Raw genomic sequence first — 18,604 nt, forward strand, 5'->3', positions numbered from 1 at the left:
AAAAAAGGAACAAACCAAGAAAACCACCATAGACATATTTTTGAAAAGAATGACATCTCAAGAAAAGCCTCAGGCAGGTCCTTCAGGAGGTATTCCAGAAGAGGCACTGTTATCATAGGAGATGACAGCTCCGTGCATGTTACTGACCCTGAAGACCTTCCAGTGGGACAGGATGTGGAGGTGGAAGACGGTGATAATGATGATCCTGACCCTGAGTAGGCCTGGACTCACGTGTGCATGTCTTAGTTTTCAACAAAAAAGTTTAAAAAGTAAAAAAGAATTAAAAATTTTAAAAATAGAAAAAAGTTAATAGAATAAGGACATAAAGAAAATATTTTTGTTCAGCTGTACAACGTGTTTTTGTTTTAAGCTAAGTGTTATTACAAAAGAGTCAAAAAGTTAAAAAATTGAAAAGTTTATAAAGTAAAAAAGTTACAGTAAGGTAAGGTCAATTTATTATTGAAGAAAGAAAAGTATTTTTTCAGTAAATTTAGTGTACCCTAAGTGTACAGTGTTTATAAGGTGTACAGTATGTATAGTAATGTCCTGGGCCTTCACAGTCACTCACCACTCACTCACAGACTCACCAAGAGCACCTGCCAGTCCTGCAAGCTCCATTCATGGTAAGTGCTGTGTTCAGGTGTACCATTTTTTATCTTTTATATCATATTTTTACTGCACCTTTTCTACGTTCAGATGTTTAGATACACAAATACCATTGTGTTACAATTGCCTACAGTATTCAATATAGTAACATGTTGTAAAGTTTGTAACCTAGGAGCAATAGGCTATACCATCTAGCCCAGGTGTGTGGTGGTCTATACCATCTAGGTTTATATAAGTACACTCTATGATGTTTGCACAAGAACACAATTTCCTAATGACGCATTTCTCAGAATGTATGCCCATTGTTAAGTGAGCCATGAATGTATAACAGTTCTAAACTTGGAGCCTAAACCTGAAGGTAGCCAACTGAACAAACCATGGAGAGTCAAGTGAGACTTGTCTCAACAAGTGCACTTGCTCCCTGATTCTATGCAATTGAGTTTCTGTTTCCCCAGAGGAGTTTATCAATGTGTAATAGGTGATGTCCGCTATCACACCAATGCCTTCCTGCTCAAGTGGGGAATTGAGGGTTATGTGATTGTCTAAAACTACCTTAGTCAACAAGTGTAAGTGATTATTGTTGGGTTGCTACTATTTTTGGCTGTGGCATCGGCTAGCTCTCCTAATGTTAAGGAGAGATTTCTAATCATGTTTTCATTGGCATTTACTCCAATCTAGGGGAGAAAAGGCTCTCTCTACAAGGGTAAACCCAGAGTTATGTATGCTTCCTGGAAGTTTCCACTTAAGGGGGCCATGAAGGCAAAACAGAATAGTGAATATAGCAAGGGCACACTCAAACTGAAAGAATTAACTGAGCACATTGGACACACAGTTCAGGAATGAACATGAAGAATAGCTAGTGAAATCATCACAAAACAGCAAAACTCCAAAGACATTTAAAAACAGTACCGTAATCTCAAAGAGTCATTTGGAACTAAATGTGTTATCCAATAATACAGGCTGTAAGGTTGCAAATTCAGAGACCATGAATTTTGATAAAAATTCAAAGTCAGTTAATAGTTCAAATAAAAGACTTCTGTGAATTCTGAACTTTCTAAACGCTCAGGAAATTGACGTGTCTTGCAATTAAACTGCCCAGGATCCTGTGAGGAATGAGATTCTTGACGATAAGACATTCATCTTATACCTACATGTTCAGTTGTCAGAACTTTTAAAAAGAGTTTTCCCATGGTTTTGAAGCTGGGAACACACGTGAAGGTTCTGGCCCAACAAATAAATGATCAATCTCAAAAGTTAAAACTGGTGATAAAACCAGTTGTCACTCTAAAGACTCAATAGACCAAACACAAATTACAATATTAAGCTCATAACAAATGAAAGAATTATTTCCTGAACAGGACGATCAACCCTGTGAGGTAGCGACATTGACAGAATCTCAGAAGGCAAAAGCCTGTGACAAAGAAGAGGTTTTCCCTTTTTGCAAGGGTCTGGGAAATGTGAACAAGGGCATCTTCTTTCTACGAAAGAGAGAGAATAAGAAACAGCGAGAAAAAGGTATTCAGGCCTGGTCCTGAGGTCTTGGGAAAGCTGTCTGCCTCAGATATTGGCTACTTCTTTTCTTAGTCAATTTGACTTGGAGGTCTCCAGCATCTGTACAGGACCAGATGTCAGGTGGAGCCTCTATAGCTGTGAGATGTGTACCCAAGTTAGAGTTCCTGAAGTTTAACTGCCATCTAGGTAGTGAACAGTAAGAAAATTGGAAACGTTAGTTTGGAGAGTAATAGGCAGGCGTTTAAGGAAACTAGAAGAATTTGGGGTTTAGTCCAGCTTACAGGTATATAACAAAATCTTAAAGACAATTAATAGGACTAGAATTTAATATCTACAAAGGTGCAGACATAATTCCTCTCTCCACGATTATCCCCATTTTTATCAAAGATAAGCATAGTAAATATTTGAGTCTATGTGTATCTTTCTCAAATATGACATTCCAGTCAAAGCCACGGTAATATGGCCAATATTTCTGATGTGTCCCATCATAGGAGAACAGGTTCTCGTTGATCTACGCACATACACGTAAGGAATACTTAAGAGTTTCTGAATCCTGGAGGGATGAGGTAGGGAGAAAAAGATAAATGTTTTAACTCCTATTGTAAAGATACGTTATTCTCAAGAGAGAGCAGAAAAGAAGGTACTTTAAATCTAGTTCAGTGTGATGATCCTAAAGTTATCGAACACCTGCAATCTAGAATATTTGTCAGAATCTCTTCCATGAATTGCTCTTAAGATGAAACATTTTCATAAAAGCACCGGAGTAAAGCAATAACTGTTGATAATGACAAAAGACTGAAAAATAGCAATGTTTAAGGATCTGATGCAGGTTCAATATAACATAACTGACAAATAAATTTGGTCAATGACATATTTTTAAATTGTGACTGATAATATATCAGGACATATTGAAATTCTAGGAATTTTCATACAATCTTTAGAACATTTATTTTAATAATCTTCACCTATATAATATAACCTAAGAAGGTTTATCATCATTTATGTGACAGTGCTTCCGATATAATTTGATATATCAAATAAGCCTAATAACTCTCTTTTTATAAGAAAAGAGAACAAATCCTTTGAGACATCCCAGGGACCTTTGGGAAATTTCCAAAGTTGCTTTCAGGTCAAAAAGACTTTATTTAGAATGTGACTTTTTGGAATTTTGTCTAAACTATCAAAAGGTTTTAATAGGATTACAAAGGTCACTGTGAAACAATATTGAATTACTCACTTAATCAACTGACAATAGAAAATGTTAAATGCAAATACAGAAAGTTAAATAGTTGTAAAAAACCTTAGCTCCTTTTGATGTTGAGAAGATAACTTTTAGGAGATAAAAGAAAATTAAGTTCCAGTTTTCCATAAGTACACTATGGATATTAAAGGCAGTTTCCAAAACCCTTACAGTAATTTTATTTAATCTTATTCAGCTTGATTGTATATAGAATTTCTTTTAAAAGATTCCTGTTTCACAAATCTTCTCCAACTTTTCTTTTATATTCAGATTTGCCCTATCTTTTCCTTTCTTACTCTAGTAACCAGTTTATTTTAGGACAAAATTACTTTATTTTTTGTTAACAAAAATGTATCTTCATACCTCATACCTTCTCCCTACCCAAAAACACACAAAAAAAACACCATACATATTTTTGCAGATCACATGAGCCTGAAAACATTTCGGTTAGTTTCTATTACATTTCTGAGGACTTACGTTATCTGAACACTTAATTTTCTTTATGCCAATTAAATAGAGCTCTTTTTATGAATTAATTTTGGCAATACCATTTGAAGGCAGAGAAATATCACATATCTATAACATACACATATAACATACAGACAGACACAAAGATAGAGACTTCAAAAGAACAGTTGGATCCAAATTGTGTGTCTGGCAGATGGACTAAGTTAAGGTTACCTGTTCAGATGGCCAAAGACATTTTGTTGTTGGTGGTTGTTTTTTGTTTGTTTGTTTGCATGCTTCAAGGATCCGTTTAGCTGTCTTTTTGTAGCTACTTTGTCTTTTAAAAAATTGTTTGCCTCAGTTAATTTAGAAATTGTATTTTGTAGAGAGACAATTTTAGACGTCTGATAACATTTGGATGCCTCAAAATACCAATCCAAATAGGTGTTCCATTCAGTTTTGACAATTTTAGAGCCTTGGCTGTCCAACTTACTTTTAAGAAAAGTATGTTAGGGGAGTTCAAAATTGCCCACTAATGGCCATTGGTGTTTCTAAATTCCTTTTGGTTAAATTGGTCCATTTAGTTAGAAACGGTCATGAGGATGAAGTGCAGTTTTTAAACATAAAAACGGCCAGGGTCCCTGAAGGAGGGGGTGCCCTTAAATATTTAGATGACGGGGATCCTATTTCTCAGAGGTTTTTCTTTAGAGCAAAGTAAAAATTCCTAAACAGGCTGTAGGCCAAATACCAGCATAGCTCCAATTAGAATAGCCCAGTTCCAGGAGGAATTGAACCAAAGACCAGCACAGTTCCAGTAGGAACAACCCTGTTCCAAAGGAATTGGACAAAAGGCTAGCACAGTTCTAATAGAAACAGCCTGATTCTGAAGAAGTCAAGCCGAAGCTGAATGGCTCAGTTCCCATAGGAACAGCCTAATCCTGAAGGAGTCAGCTGAAAGGCTAAAACAGCACAGTTCCAATAGGAACAGCCTGGGTCCAAAAGGAATTGGACCAAAGGCCAAACAAGTACTTACAGAAAGGATAAAAGCCTTTATACAGAAAGACAAAGCTTTTGTAAAATAGATCCTGAATAAAGCCTGGAGAGCTCAAGACACGAAAAGAGTGGAGCTCAAATCAGGAAGAAACTTACCCTCAAACTCCAGGGTTGGTGAGAAAGCACTGAGCTCAATGGGCTCAGTGTGTGGGTACTGATGCTTGTTTGTTCACCAGCTTTGAAGTTGTTGGTAGTCTTTTCTGGATCCTACTTCTGACACCAAATAATGTTAACCTAAAAAATAATACAGCTGTTATTTTACCAGCAAAATGGGTTTATTTGGGAATAGCAGAGAAATTGCAATTTGGGACAAGCAAGCTACAGCAAAGGCCATAGGCAAGTTCAAGAAGAAAAGGAAGGGAATTTATTTTATAGAGCAAAAAGGAGGAAATTGGGAGAGGTTATTTTAAACAAAAGTCTATTGGAGGAAAGCAAGAATTCAGGGTGGATGACAGGTTCTCATCTGCTTAGTTCCCGGGCTAGCCAATTTCCTCCAAGAGAAACAATATATATCTTTCCTGTAGAGGCCTGTAATTGATGGTTCTTTCCTGTTGACAATTCTTCTTGTTGGGGTCTGTAACTGACAATTCTTCCTGTAACTGACCTTGAGTAGTACTGTGTGGGAGCTCCCCCCTCCTACCTCCTGACTCCATTTTAAATGAGCTTTCCCTTTATTAATTTTCACACAAATTATTTTCCTAATAATACTAAGCTATTTGACTCTTATAGTCGTTCTCTGAAGGGAGTAGAGCAGCATTTTCTAGAGGCTGCATGACATGTAATATGACAACAGATTGAACACAAAAACAGATGAGAGAATCCAGGTGGCTTAATCTATTAAGCCTGACATTTAAGAGATTTAAAAATGTAAAACAATGCCACTATTCTCACTATTTAAAAAATATATATATATTTCATAAAAACATTATTTATGTTAGTATGTGATGTGTTTGTTACTGTTACTATAATTTTCTTTTTGGTGAGGAAGACTGGCTCTGGGGTAAAATCTGTTGCCAATCTTCCTCTTTTTGCTTGAGGAAGATTGTCTCTGAGCTAACATCTGTGCCAATATTCCTCTATTTTGTATGTGGGATGCTGCCACAGCATGGCCTAATGAACAGTGTGGAGGTATGTGCCTGGGATCCGAACCCATGAACCCTAGGCCACTGAAGTGGAGTGTGCGAACTTAACCACTATGTCACTGGATCGGCCCCTGTTACTGTTATTTATTTATTTTTTTTTAAAGATTTTATTTTTTCCTTTTTCTCCCCAAAGCCCCCCGGTACATAGTTGTGTATTCTTCGTTGTGGGTTCTTCTAGTTGTGGCATGTGGGACGCTGCCTCAGCGTGGTCTGATGAGCAGTGCCATGTCCGCGCCCAGGATTCGAACCAACGAAACACTGGGCCACCTGCAGTGGAGCGCGCGAACTTAACCACTCGGCCACGGGGCCAGCCCCTGTTACTGTTATTTTTAAGTGAATTAATAAATATTTTAAACGTTTCTTACTTTTTATTTCTAATAGAGTAAGTATTATTAGTTATAACCTACATAAACAAAAGCTCCTTAGAGTCATCAGTAATCTTCAAGGCGGTCCTGAGATAAAAAAGTTCACAAACCACTAATGTAACTATGGGCAACTTGCTTGATTTTTCTGTGTCTCAATTTCTTTATCTGTAAATGGGGATAATATCAGCTCCTACCTCAGAAGTGTATGGGAGAGTAAGAGAGTTAATACTTGCAAAGTTCTTAGAGCAGTACCAGGCACAGAGTCAGTGCTTTAGAAGTGTTTAATAATAGCAATAATAATAACAACCACCACTACCACCACAATGTAGACGCGGGAGAGGTGGGTCCCAGAAAAGAAAGGATCACAGAATATGGTAGCTGTCAATAATACTGGAACCAAAAAAGAACCATTCAGAGAAAATTGTAGGAAAGTATCTAGGATTCCTAGACGAAGACAGATACTACACAAAAAGAAGTGCAAGGGTAGAAATTACCTCATTACCTGGGCTCTACAGCTCTTGATTTAGGCCATTCAGTAGTTCAAGTTCCTCTAACAAGATGACGGCTGATTCTAGGTCGCAGGGTTAGCAACTTTTCCTACGTGGCTCCTCTTTAGATCTACTTCGAGTGTTTGCTGTGCCCTAACCCACAATTTGCCCTCCCCTGTTGGTGACACATGAATAAGTATGATACCCATTGTGTGCCCCTCTACATGCCAAAGGCACATTTAATTCTCTCAGCATTCCTGAGATATAGGTGTTATTAACACAATTTCACAAGCAAGGAAACTAAGGCTGTGAGAGGATGCAAGTGGCCCAATGTGACAGAGTTAAAAAACAACAAAGCCAGGAATTGAACCTAGATTTGTTGCACTGAAAGTCCAACATCATTCTAATATTCCATCTGGTCTCCTGTCTAGAGAAAAAGAAAGTCTTTAATAAGAAAGAAAGTCTTTTATTTCACAAGTAGAGATATAAGGCTTATTTACACTGTTCCTCTTTTCTAAATATTTTCACTTAATGCCAAAAATTTCCCTGTAAGTACTGCTTTAGCTACATCCCACAAAGTCTGATGTGTTGTGTTGTAATCTTCATGCAGTTGAAAATATTTTCTAATTTTACTTGTGACTTCTTCTTTGACTTATGGGTTGCTTGATTTCTAATATTTGAGGATTTTCTTTCAGATACCTTTCTAGTTTTGATTTCTAATTTAATTCCATTGTTGTCAAAAGATATCCTGTGTAGGAGTTTAATCCTTTCAACTTATTGTGATTTGTTTCATCGCACAGAATATATTCTATCTTGGTAAATATTACATGTGCACTTGGAAAGAATGTGTGTTTGGGTATTGTTAAACGAAGTGTTCTAGAAATGTCTGTTACTCCAATATGATGGAGGTGTTCAAGTTTCCATATCCTTAATGATTTTTTGTCTGCTTTGTTTTGTCAATTATTCAGAGAAGAGTTTTGAATTCTCCAACTATAATTTTGGATTTGTCTATTTTTCCTTTTGGTTCTATCAGTTTTTTCTTTACCTATTTTCTTTCTTTCTTTTCTTTTTTTTAAGATTGGCCCTGCACTAACAACTATTGCCAATCTTTTTTTTTCTTCTCCCCGAAAGCCCCCCAATGTGTAGTCGTATATTTTAGTTGTAGGTCCTTCTAGTTCTGCTATATGGCCTATACATATACGTGTCAGCATGGCCTGATGAGCAGTGCTAGGTCCAGGCCCAGGATCCGAACAGGTGAAACCCTGGCTGCCAAGCGAAGCATGCAAACTTAACCACTTGGCCACGGGGCGAGCCCCTTCTTCAAGTATTTTGAAAATTTGTTATCAAGTGCATATACATTTTGGTATTTTTTGTCCTCTTATGAATTGATCCCTTAATCATTATGAAATGTCTCTCCTCCGCTAAGCTAATATTCCTTGCTCTGATTTTTACTTTGTCTGATAGTATAGCCACTCCAGCTTTCTGTAACTAGCATTTGCACAGTATATCTTTTTCTTTTAGCCTATCTATACCTTCATCTTTAAAGTGGGTTTCTTTTAGACAGTATATAGTTGCATATTTAATTTATTCATTTATTTATTTTTGAGGAAGATTAGCCCTGAGCTAACACCTGCTGCCAATCCTCCTCTTTTTTCCGAAGAAGACTGGCCCTGAGCTAACATCCGTGCCCATCTTCCTCTACTTTATATGTGGGACGCGGTACCACAGATGGCGTGCCAAGTGGTGCCTTGTCCGTATCCGGGATCCGAACCGGCCAACCCCGGGCCGCTGAAGTGGAATGTGTGAACTTAACCACTGTGCCACTGGGCCAGCCCCATAGTTGCATCATTAAAAAAAACTAATATGACAACTTCTGCCTTTTATTATTTACATTTATTTGCATTTAATATAAATGGTCTAAACATCTACAGTCATTGACCATGTGGTCCAGGCTCAGACATGTCAATTGAGACATATAATTTGTGACCCAAAAGCAATTTCAAAATTACAAGTTTTTTAATTGCAATTTTTCAGATATCCTAAAGTGGATACATAGACTACAACGATCCTCAAAATTCCCTTTCATTTTTCTTCTACTCTTCTCACGCAGTGCAACTCTTCACACTCCTTTCTCTTCAACTCTTTAAAAAACTGCTCCCAATAGTGTCTTGGGTTCCTGTCCTCCCCTTCCCCTTTCCTCCTAATTCTGCATTACAAGAGTTCAAAGAGATAGTTCTGACACTCCTCTTCCCCCTATCTTGGAGGATGAGGGAAAGAAAGAAATTGAGTAGGCAAAACTAGAGTCCTCTTTGGCCCACAGAAGGAGAGAAACATCTGGGAACAATTGTACATTAATATCTGGCTGTGCTCTCTCGTGGTTAACCTCATGGCTGAAAAGAAATGACCAATGTTAAAATGTGCCATCATGCATTCAATTCCTCTCTTCACAATCCAGTGCCTCCCTTGCCTACGTTGTTAGCTTGTGCTGTGTGGGAGAGGGTATAATTCCTCTAGCATTTAATCCTCCACCCTCTCCAGACAGTGTCTTTAGTAGGGAAAGGAAAAGAGAGCACAGACGTGTGAGCATTCCTTCAACAAATATTTATGGGGTACTATCTACGTGTGAGGTGCTCTTTGGGGTGCTTCAGGGTGAGCGAGTCAGACAAGACTCTTGATCTTGCAGTGCCCACCTCCTAGTGAAGAAGACACACAATTACCAAATCAGATGTATAAGTTCAGATGGTGGTTATGGGCCACGAGGAAAAGAAAGCAATTGGCAGCAGAGCGACGGCTGCTTCTTGCAGGGTAGTCCAAGCACTGAATGATGTAGGGGAGTCAGTCATGGGAATGTCCAGGGCAGATTTCTTAGGCAAGGACGAGCACGTGAGACAGAACAAAGCTAGGTAGGTTCAAGACGCTGGCGTGCCTCAAGCATCATGAACAAAAGGGAGAGTGGAGACCAGGAGAAGAGGTTAAGGGGGTAGCCAGGCACATTCATGCACGACCTGATCCGTCAGGGTAGGATTCTAGAGCAGAGCTGTCCAAGGGGAATATAATGTGAACCTTGTGTGTAATTTTAAACTTTCTCATTACTGTGTTAAAAGAACTAAAAAGAAACAGGTACAATATTTATTGTGTATTATTTTTAACCAAATTTATCCAAAATTGTATCATTTCGATATGTAAGAAATATAAAAACTGTATATAAATGTTTTACATTTTTACATTTTTCTTTCTTACTAAATGCAATGGACTGAATGTTTATGTTCTCCCTCTCCCCTCCAAATTCATATGTTGAAATCCTAACTCCCAGTGTGACGGTATGTGGAGGGAGGCCTATGGGAGGTGATTAGGTCATGAGCATGGAGTCCTCATGGATAGGATTAGTGCCTTCGTAAAAAGGGACCAGAGAGAGATCCCTTGCCCCTTCTGCCATGTGTGGACACAACGAGAAGGCAGCTGTCTATGAACTGGAAAGCAAGCTCTCACCAGACACCAAATCTGTGTTTTGATATTGGACTTCTCAGTCTCCAGAACTGTGAGAAATAAATGTTTGTTGCTTAAACTACCCAGTCTTTGCTACTTTGTTTTAGCAGCCTGAACAGACTAAGGCACTAAATCTTTGTGTTTTACACTTACAGTCACATTTCATTTTGGATGCTAAGTTTTCATCTGAAATACTCCATTTGCATTTAGATTTCATAAAGTTTATAGTTGAAAAAGTAGATTCAAATACCCCAGTTGTTCCCAATTTAAAAGTTTTCCAACAACTGAATCAAGTATCAGTTTTCAAATTAAATTTAAATAACATTAAAAATTCAGTTTGCAACATTTGAAGGGCTCAGAAGCGGCCTATGGCTGGTGGATATTATATTAGACAGCACATGAGGTTAGTGGGTGTCAATTACTGCAATAACCTCTTACCCCATATTTCTCCACAGAGCAGTCAGGGTGATCCTTGAAAAACGGAAATCAGATCACGTTGCCTCTACTTAGAGCCTCTAGTAGCTTCCCATGACATTTAGTAATCCCAGTGATTCAAGCGGGACATCCACTTTGAAGTAGATGAATGAGCTCACATGTTTACCAATCCCTCTTCCTGAAAACCCATTACAGTTACAGTAAAGAATTACAAGAGGAAATGAATCCATGAATGAAATAAGGGGTGGAGAAGCAGGGCTACATCAGCAAATCCAAGATTTTGGTGAATTTCTCTAAGACTGAAGGTAGATGAGATCTTATTGATGGGTAAAGCAGATAAGAAGGAGCCACAGCTCTCAGCACAGAAGAAACTGCAGTGGACAAGAGAGGATCTTTCTACAGCATCCCAGCCACTTAAACTGACATCTACAAAGAACTGGAGTGGGAGGAAAGGCACCAGTTCAAGGTAACTGATGGAAAACAGTCAGTGGAAAGGATATGTGGGTCAACTGCTCCTCTTCTCTTCCCCCAACCTTGTGTGTATTTTGGCAGTGTTTATCCTAGGCAGAGGCTAGAGAAATTCTTCTAAAGAAACTAAGTTATTTCCTGGGATGGCAGGAGTTGGGAAGTCTAATGTAGAATCCTACTCACTTTGGCATAGGGGTGAGGGAGGATGTCTTCCTGCCTGGCAGCTGACATACTCAGCTTGCACACAAAGATCATGTAATCAGCATTTTCATTCTGGGGAGAGATTGGTAATAGAAAAGAACTCAAGTAATTCACCTGGCTCTTCAGATTCATAAACATGAAAGGACAACCAAGGGTCATAAGATAGTTGAGCAAAACCAGCAGGGCCCAAATGAATAAACAGAATTCACCCTAGAAGAAACAGAAATAGTTCAGGGACCAGAAGAGAACTATTCAAAATGTTCAAATTAATATGCTCAGAGAAACTTGAGGTGACAGTGCATCTATAAAATATGAATAGGCAACTCTAAAAAAACCCCCAAAATAATTAATAAGTGTTATAAATATAATTCTAAAGTGAAAGAGTCAATAGAAGGGCTAGAAAAAAAGTCAAGGGTATCTTCCAGAATGTCGAACAAGGAGACAAAAAGAGAAAAGTTGAAATACAAAGAAGACCCACCAAGAAGGGCCAACACCCATCTAACAGGAGTTTCAGATTGAGAATAGAGGAAATAGAAGAAAATAAACAACAGAAGTAGATCTCCCAGAGCTAAAGAAAGATCCAAGTATTCAAATTGAAAGGTCTCACCCATTGTCAATCAGTGTGAATGAAGAAAGACCCACATCTAGCCATATCTTGGAGAAACTTCACAAGCTCAAAGACAAAAAGAAACCCTTAAAAGATTTCAAAAATAAAAACATGGAAGGTACATCAAGAGATGAGAATTATATTATCATGCTTCTTATCAGTTATACTAGTTGCTAGAAAGAGGAAATAATGCCTTTAAGTTTTCTGAGGGACAATGATTTTGAGGCAGAGTTCCATAGCTAGCCAAATGAGCATTTAAATAGGGAGCAAAATAGATTTTTTGACTTCCAAGGGCTGAGGAATCTATCATTCATAGATCCTTTCTGAATGACTTGCTTAAAGATGTATTATAGCAGAATGAAATAAGATTCTAAGAAAGAAGAAAATACCAGTTTGCAGAAACAGGGAAATCAAAGGAAATTCTAGAATGCTGGCTGTATAATAGGCCTAAAAAGAAAATATTGTGTAGAAACTGGATCATTTTCAAAGAGTAGATAAAGGTTTCTTATAGTATTACATTTAAAAATCACAATATAGTCCATTTTTCCCTTCAAGAACTGCAAGTTTAGTGACATAATTACATCATCTTCTCTGTTGGGTTCAAATGCTCTATTTGATTCTGCCATGAACATTTTTTATATCCTCAGCACACTACAGATACTCGTTCTTGGTTTTCAACGTTGGGAGTTAATGTATTGACACTGTAAGTAAGATTTAATCAACATTAGAGAACAAAGCATAAATGTTATAAATTCTGCCAATGAGAAGTAACGGCACGTTGAAAGGTATAAGTGGGGAGGAAAGAAAGATAAAGGGAAGCGAATGGGTGCTGCGTCCCTCACGTGTCACAGCAAAAAATTGAGATACTGCGCGTGGTGTTTGGAAGCTGGGTAGGGCAGGCAGGTGAGAAGGCAGTTTGGGAGGAGTAGGAAGCCGAATCTAGCAGCAGAGGCATGACGGGTACCACATTTGGACCAGGATGAGACAGAAAACGCCGGAGGCCCAGCAACGTATACGAACGAGCTTAGACCTGAGGAGAGTGCGTTGAGCGGAAGGGGCGGGGCAGGGGCGGAGCATAGCAGGGCAGTGAGCGGAAGGGGCGGGGCTAAGCCGGCGTGGGCGGGGACAGGGCAAGCGGGAACTGTCCGTGGCCCAGGGCACCTGCGCAGATCGGCCACGTCAGTCTTGGAGCTCATCCCGTCAGGGCTTACCTAGCGCGTGCCATACCGTCCGCTCGGTCTCGCCTCGACGAACGCGCCATGTCTCGCCTGCCCGTTCTCTGCCTGCTCCTCCTCCTCCGCCGCCGCCGCGTGATCCCGCTTGGCCTGCAGCTCGGCCGCCGCCTGGGCCACTCGGAGCCCCGTGGCCGCCAAGAGCCCGCGTCGCCCGTGGTGAGTTGGGGCGCACCCGCCATGGCGCCCGGACGGGACGGGGCGGGTGGGAGCGTGTGGCCGAGGTGGGGGCGCCCCGACGGGCGGGGAGGCGGTCGGCTGGGGCCCTCGCTCACGTGGGAGGCTCCCGCCGTCTGAGGGGCTCGGAGGCCGCTGTGGGGAACCGAGCGCCCGTGGCGGGGCCCGAGGGGCAGGCCTGCGTGCGGCCGCCTGTCGGGCGCGGAGTCCGAGGGGCGGAGCCGGCGTTGGCCGCAGAGCCTCTGCCGCCCTCCAACGCCCTCTTGGTCGCCGCGACTTAGCGTGTTCCCTAAAATGGTGGGAATCCTGGGCAGCGTCTAGGTTCCAGCGTTCGGAGGTCGGAACTGGGGAACCGTTAGAGAAAAAATGAGTTTTTTCCACAAATTTTAAGTTGGGTCGTCGAGGAATGGAATGCCTGCTTTTTAGGTTTCGTCAGGCCCCCGTTTCTAGGACAACAGCCAAATTCCTCAAAACGGTTCAGGCGGTCCTGTTGGGCACTGAGTGGCTGGCCCGGGAAGCCGTCCCCATTGACAGCACTTTGCATCTTCTGTTCCAGGAAATGGGCGTCGGGCTCGTGGTCTTTTTTACCGCCTTCTTAACGCCGTGTGGCTATGTGCTGAGCAGCCTGAAGCAGTTCAGAAGGCAGTAGACGGAAGAGCGTGTGCAGCCCCAGCTGGCGTCCAGCGCGCTTTCAGACAAGGCCGCGGCTTCCATAAATGAGAAGGCGCTTAGCTGGGTTGGTGATGCAGCCATTGTGGGTATTCGCTTTCATAACCGGATGTTTATGGGAAACGTTTTGCACTGTTTTAATCCTGTGCATTCTATAAAGATGCGTTGTATAGTCATTGAAAACTATTAAATAAAATGGAAACGTTCATGCTTGGTATTAGATGTGATCACAGATTGTTTTCTGAACATCCTTAGAGCTGATGGAAATTTACTCGTGAAAAATGCAATAATGAGAACTGCTGGGAAGGGTCAGACGTAGTGACTGGGATGGTGCCGTCAAGGGTTATATTATGGGAGCGAATGCACGTCTCCAGTGACATCATCGAAAGACCGGATATGTAGCAGCAAGGCAGCATAAGTTCAGTTAAATGGTTCTTCCCACCATTTTTGTGTCCCATTGGTACTGCCACTTACAGTAGTGAGGTCCAGGCACTGATTTTCACTGTGAAATGAACTTTTTATTAATTTGAGAAATATAACTTTTAATTAATTTGTCTTAAAACGCTTCTTTAAATTTCTACGTTCCAGGATTTAGTAAGTACCTGTGTACTTTATTAATATCTCTCTTAATTTATTGATTCTATTAGTCTCTCCATGTCATCTTTCAAGTTTGAAGAGTCGTGTTCAGCTGTTGGGATTTTAGCTCGCTCTGCTGACTGGGCTGACTGGCCGGTGTAGTGCAACTTTGAGCTTCGATTTCCTTCTCTCTGTGACGGGAACTTAAAATTTTCATCTTGAAGGGATGTTATGGGGGAATAAAACATTGAACAAAGATAAAACACTTCCTAGCATGGTGCCTTAGACAGAGTAATCAATAAATAGGAGTTATTGTTAAGAGAAGGTATGTTTACTAATAGTCGTTTATTCAGCAAGGAGTGCATTCCTGTGATGTGGCAGATAGTGTCCAAGGCCAGTAAGCCAGAAATGGATCCCTGCCTCTTGTAGGGCTTGGAGAACTTGCATTCTCATTGCTTTACTATTCTTATCTTTCCATTTTGAAATTTATATTGGTGTATTAGGGTTCTCCAGAGAAACTGAACCAATAGCATGCGTGTACGTGTGTGTGTATGCAGTCATGCCTCACATAACGACGGGACACGTCCTGAGAAATGTGTTCTTAGGTGATTTCATCATTGCGTGCACATCACGCAGTCCAGTTACACAAACCTAGATGGTGTAGCCTGCTACACGCTACACATGTGGTACTAGTCTTATGAGACCACTGTGGTATATGCGGTCCATCATTGATCAGACATGATTATGTGGCTCATGACTGTATAGAGAGAAAGAGAGGGAGAAAAACTGACTGATTTTGAGCAATTGGCTCACACAATTGTGGAGGCTGGCAAGTCCAAAATCTGCAGGGTAGACCAGCAGGCTTGGAGAGTAGGGAAAGAGTTGCAGTTTGAGTCTGAAGTCAGTATTCTAGCAGAATTTAACTTCCTCAGGGGGAGTCAGTATTTTTCTTAAGGCCTTCAACTGATTGGATGTGGCCCACCCACGTTATAGAGGGCAGTCTACCTTACTCAAAGTCTCCTAATTTAAATGTTAATCCTATCCGGAAAATACCTTCACAGAAACATCTGGAGTAGTATTTGGCAAAATATCTGGGTACTGTGGCTTAGCCAAGTTGACACAAAATTAACTATCACAATTGGATAAAATAATTTTTCAGAGGGAAACCATGAAAAGCGTTTGTGATACTCCTAAAATTTAAAGGTATGAGTAGAGTGGCTAATTGAAATCTTACTAATTTGTTCGATCTACTTTCTCTGTTCACTAGTGGCAAACCTGTTCTTAGGCTCTTTAAAGAACTCTGGCCCATCAGGACACAGACTCAATCTTCTGGTTTCTTGTATTCACCAAGACCACATTCCTGCTGCCCATTTGGAACTTAGTTTTTTCTTCTCTGACTCTGATGACTTTGTGTTTAAGCTTCTGATGTCTGCCTCCCTGTGTTCCAACTAATGACAAAAGACTGGTTTACTTTTGTCCTGGCTGGGGAAAAATACTGATCTCTAGGAATCTTTTCCATAGAACTTTAGCACTTAATTTTCGGAACCATTTATTTGACACTCTTATTTATTGAGTATTCTCATGGAATAATGCTATGTGTTGGGAAATGATAACTTATTTTCCTGGATGAACCCTTTTGCCCTGTCTTGTTACTTAATTTTACACGCATAAAGGTGTCACATTTGAGGTATAGTTGATTTGTGTTATTTGGGGTAGTTATGTTCTATAAAGTCACTGTGAACACTGAATTAGTGAATGTTAAAATATTGCTCTTAGAGCAAATACAGGGTTAGGTTCCTGTGAGCCTCTAGTCACCTTTTTGTCAACCTGTCAATTCATAACCTTGCTTCATGTGTTTCTGTTTAAAGACACCTTATTTAATGTATGTCGTCGATTCATGATTCATAAGCATCGTACTCATGGCCAACAGCACTATAACTCAAGCCTGAATGAAGCTTATCTAATATGCATATTTTTCTATAAGACACATCATAGTCTTCTTGTGCCTAGAAACTCTGGACAGCACTTCAGAACTATGCATGTGGGGCACTTTAAGGAGCAAAATCAACAAAAAGTACAAAAATGTAAAAGATGTGACACTAAATAGACCTTAGAAAGGACACTTGTTTACAATATGACAGCTGAAACAAGAAGACAGAATGTCGCCTTATTTAACCTCAGCATTGGCTGATAGAAAACTTTTGCCACTTTATGCGTCTGTGAATGATGTGAAAGCGTTGTGTTGATTTTGGGGTTGGAAATCAGTTTTAGCAAGTAGAATATGCAAATATGGAATCTACAAATAATGAGGACCAAGTGTAATTCTTAGAGGAGGTCTTGCTCCCATTTGTGAAACTTTGGGAATTCTTACTGTGAAATTTTAAGAATTTTCAGGATGTTCTTTTGGGAAGAATTAAGTGTGGAGAAACCACCTCTTGAGGTTGGGTTTTTGTGGAATAGTTAAAAAAATGTGAGTTTGACTTTGGGGAATAAATGAAGTAGTGCAACTCTTGGTTTAAAAAGTGAGATTTGATGATTAATGATTTTCTTGGTGAAACTGACTGAGGGAAACTGTGAAGGGGAGATTATAGAGTATTTTGATAATGATATCATTGGTGGATTAGAGCTTTCACTATCTGTTTCCCAGATAATTACTTTATTGGCCAACATCCAGTTGGGTATAAAATTCTGGTATCTGATAAAGGGTTGACTCATAGCATATAGACAATAATGTCTATCTGTCTCATCTCCACAGCCAGATTTAAAATTCCTGGAGGAAGAGTGAGATACAGTAATAGGTAATATATATATATTTTTGGTGAGGAAGATTAGCCACGAGCTAACATCTCTGCCAGTCTTCCTTTATTTTGTGTATGGGTTGCTGCCACAGCATGGCTTACAAGTGGTGTAAGTCTGTACGCAGGATCCGAACTCGTGAACCTGGGCTGCTGAAGTGGAGCACACCGAACTTAACCACTGTGCCATGGGGCTGGCCCTGGTATGGTAGTATTTTTAATCCTTAGGTGAAGCATATTGGATAAATCAGAATATTTACTCTTTGATCAGAAGACTGAAGTTGCTTCTTCGTATAAACAAGTATTTGTGAACATCTATTAAGTATTCTGTAGATGGTAACACAGACAGTTCTATCTAAGTGTTTTTCCAGCTTAATGCTTGGCACATATTCTGAGCTTTTTTTTTTAAATACTAATTGGGTGGGTTAAACTGCTGGTAAGACAGACAGGGTTCATCTCTCCAGTTTCCATCTTTTCTCTTAGTAGCTGTCTGTAGTGCTGTGTTGAGGAAGATTATAGAAGAAATGGGATAATTTTAGTTAGCAGTATAAATAAAATGTAGCATTTATGTTGACTTAGCATATTTTTCTTTCATAACATTTGGCAAAAAAATTTATAGAATTTGTAAATTTAGGTCTACATGTAGGCAAGACCTTGTAAATCATATGTAATATATTTATAAGCATGATAATATTTAATTAGTAAGCATGATAAATTCAATATTTGTGGGAAATATTCTTAGTTTTTATAAGAAAGGTGATAATTATAAAATATTTCTCTTCAGAAGAATCAAGAGTGAGCTGTTTTTCAATACAGGAAAAATGTTTTCTGTTAAGTTCCCTTTATTTTTAAAATTCTGTTGCTATGGCAAGTTGCTGAATTTGGGTAGATCACTTAATTTCTGGAGGCCAGTTTCCTTTTCTGTAAAATGAACAGGTTGACCTAGACCAGTTGTTTTTAACTTTTTGCTTTATTCAAATTACTATATCATCATTGAAAGACTTTGTGGCTTACCATGTAAGCAGGACATTTTGAAAAGAATTTTTAACAGTAAACCTGAGGTTAGTAAGAATTAAACTTTATAGATCAAGTACTATTTAAAATT

General features: G+C 39.6%; 1 protein-coding gene across 1 annotated transcript; it reads left to right on the forward strand.

Moving 5' to 3' along the window:
- Positions 1 to 1,940: 1,940 nt before the first annotated feature.
- On the forward strand, positions 1,941 to 14,345 carry LOC111770393 (uncharacterized). The gene is made up of 3 exons (XM_023628310.2): positions 1,941 to 2,121; positions 13,148 to 13,441; positions 14,016 to 14,345. The coding sequence occupies exons 1-3, from the start codon at positions 1,941 to 1,943 to the stop codon at positions 14,177 to 14,179; spliced, it is 639 nt and encodes a 212-aa protein (XP_023484078.2). The 3' UTR covers positions 14,180 to 14,345.
- Positions 14,346 to 18,604: the final 4,259 nt, after the last annotated feature.

The sequence above is a fragment of the Equus caballus genome, chromosome 24 (assembly GCF_041296265.1).
Source record: "Equus caballus isolate H_3958 breed thoroughbred chromosome 24, TB-T2T, whole genome shotgun sequence".
Lineage (NCBI taxonomy): Eukaryota > Metazoa > Chordata > Mammalia > Perissodactyla > Equidae > Equus > Equus caballus.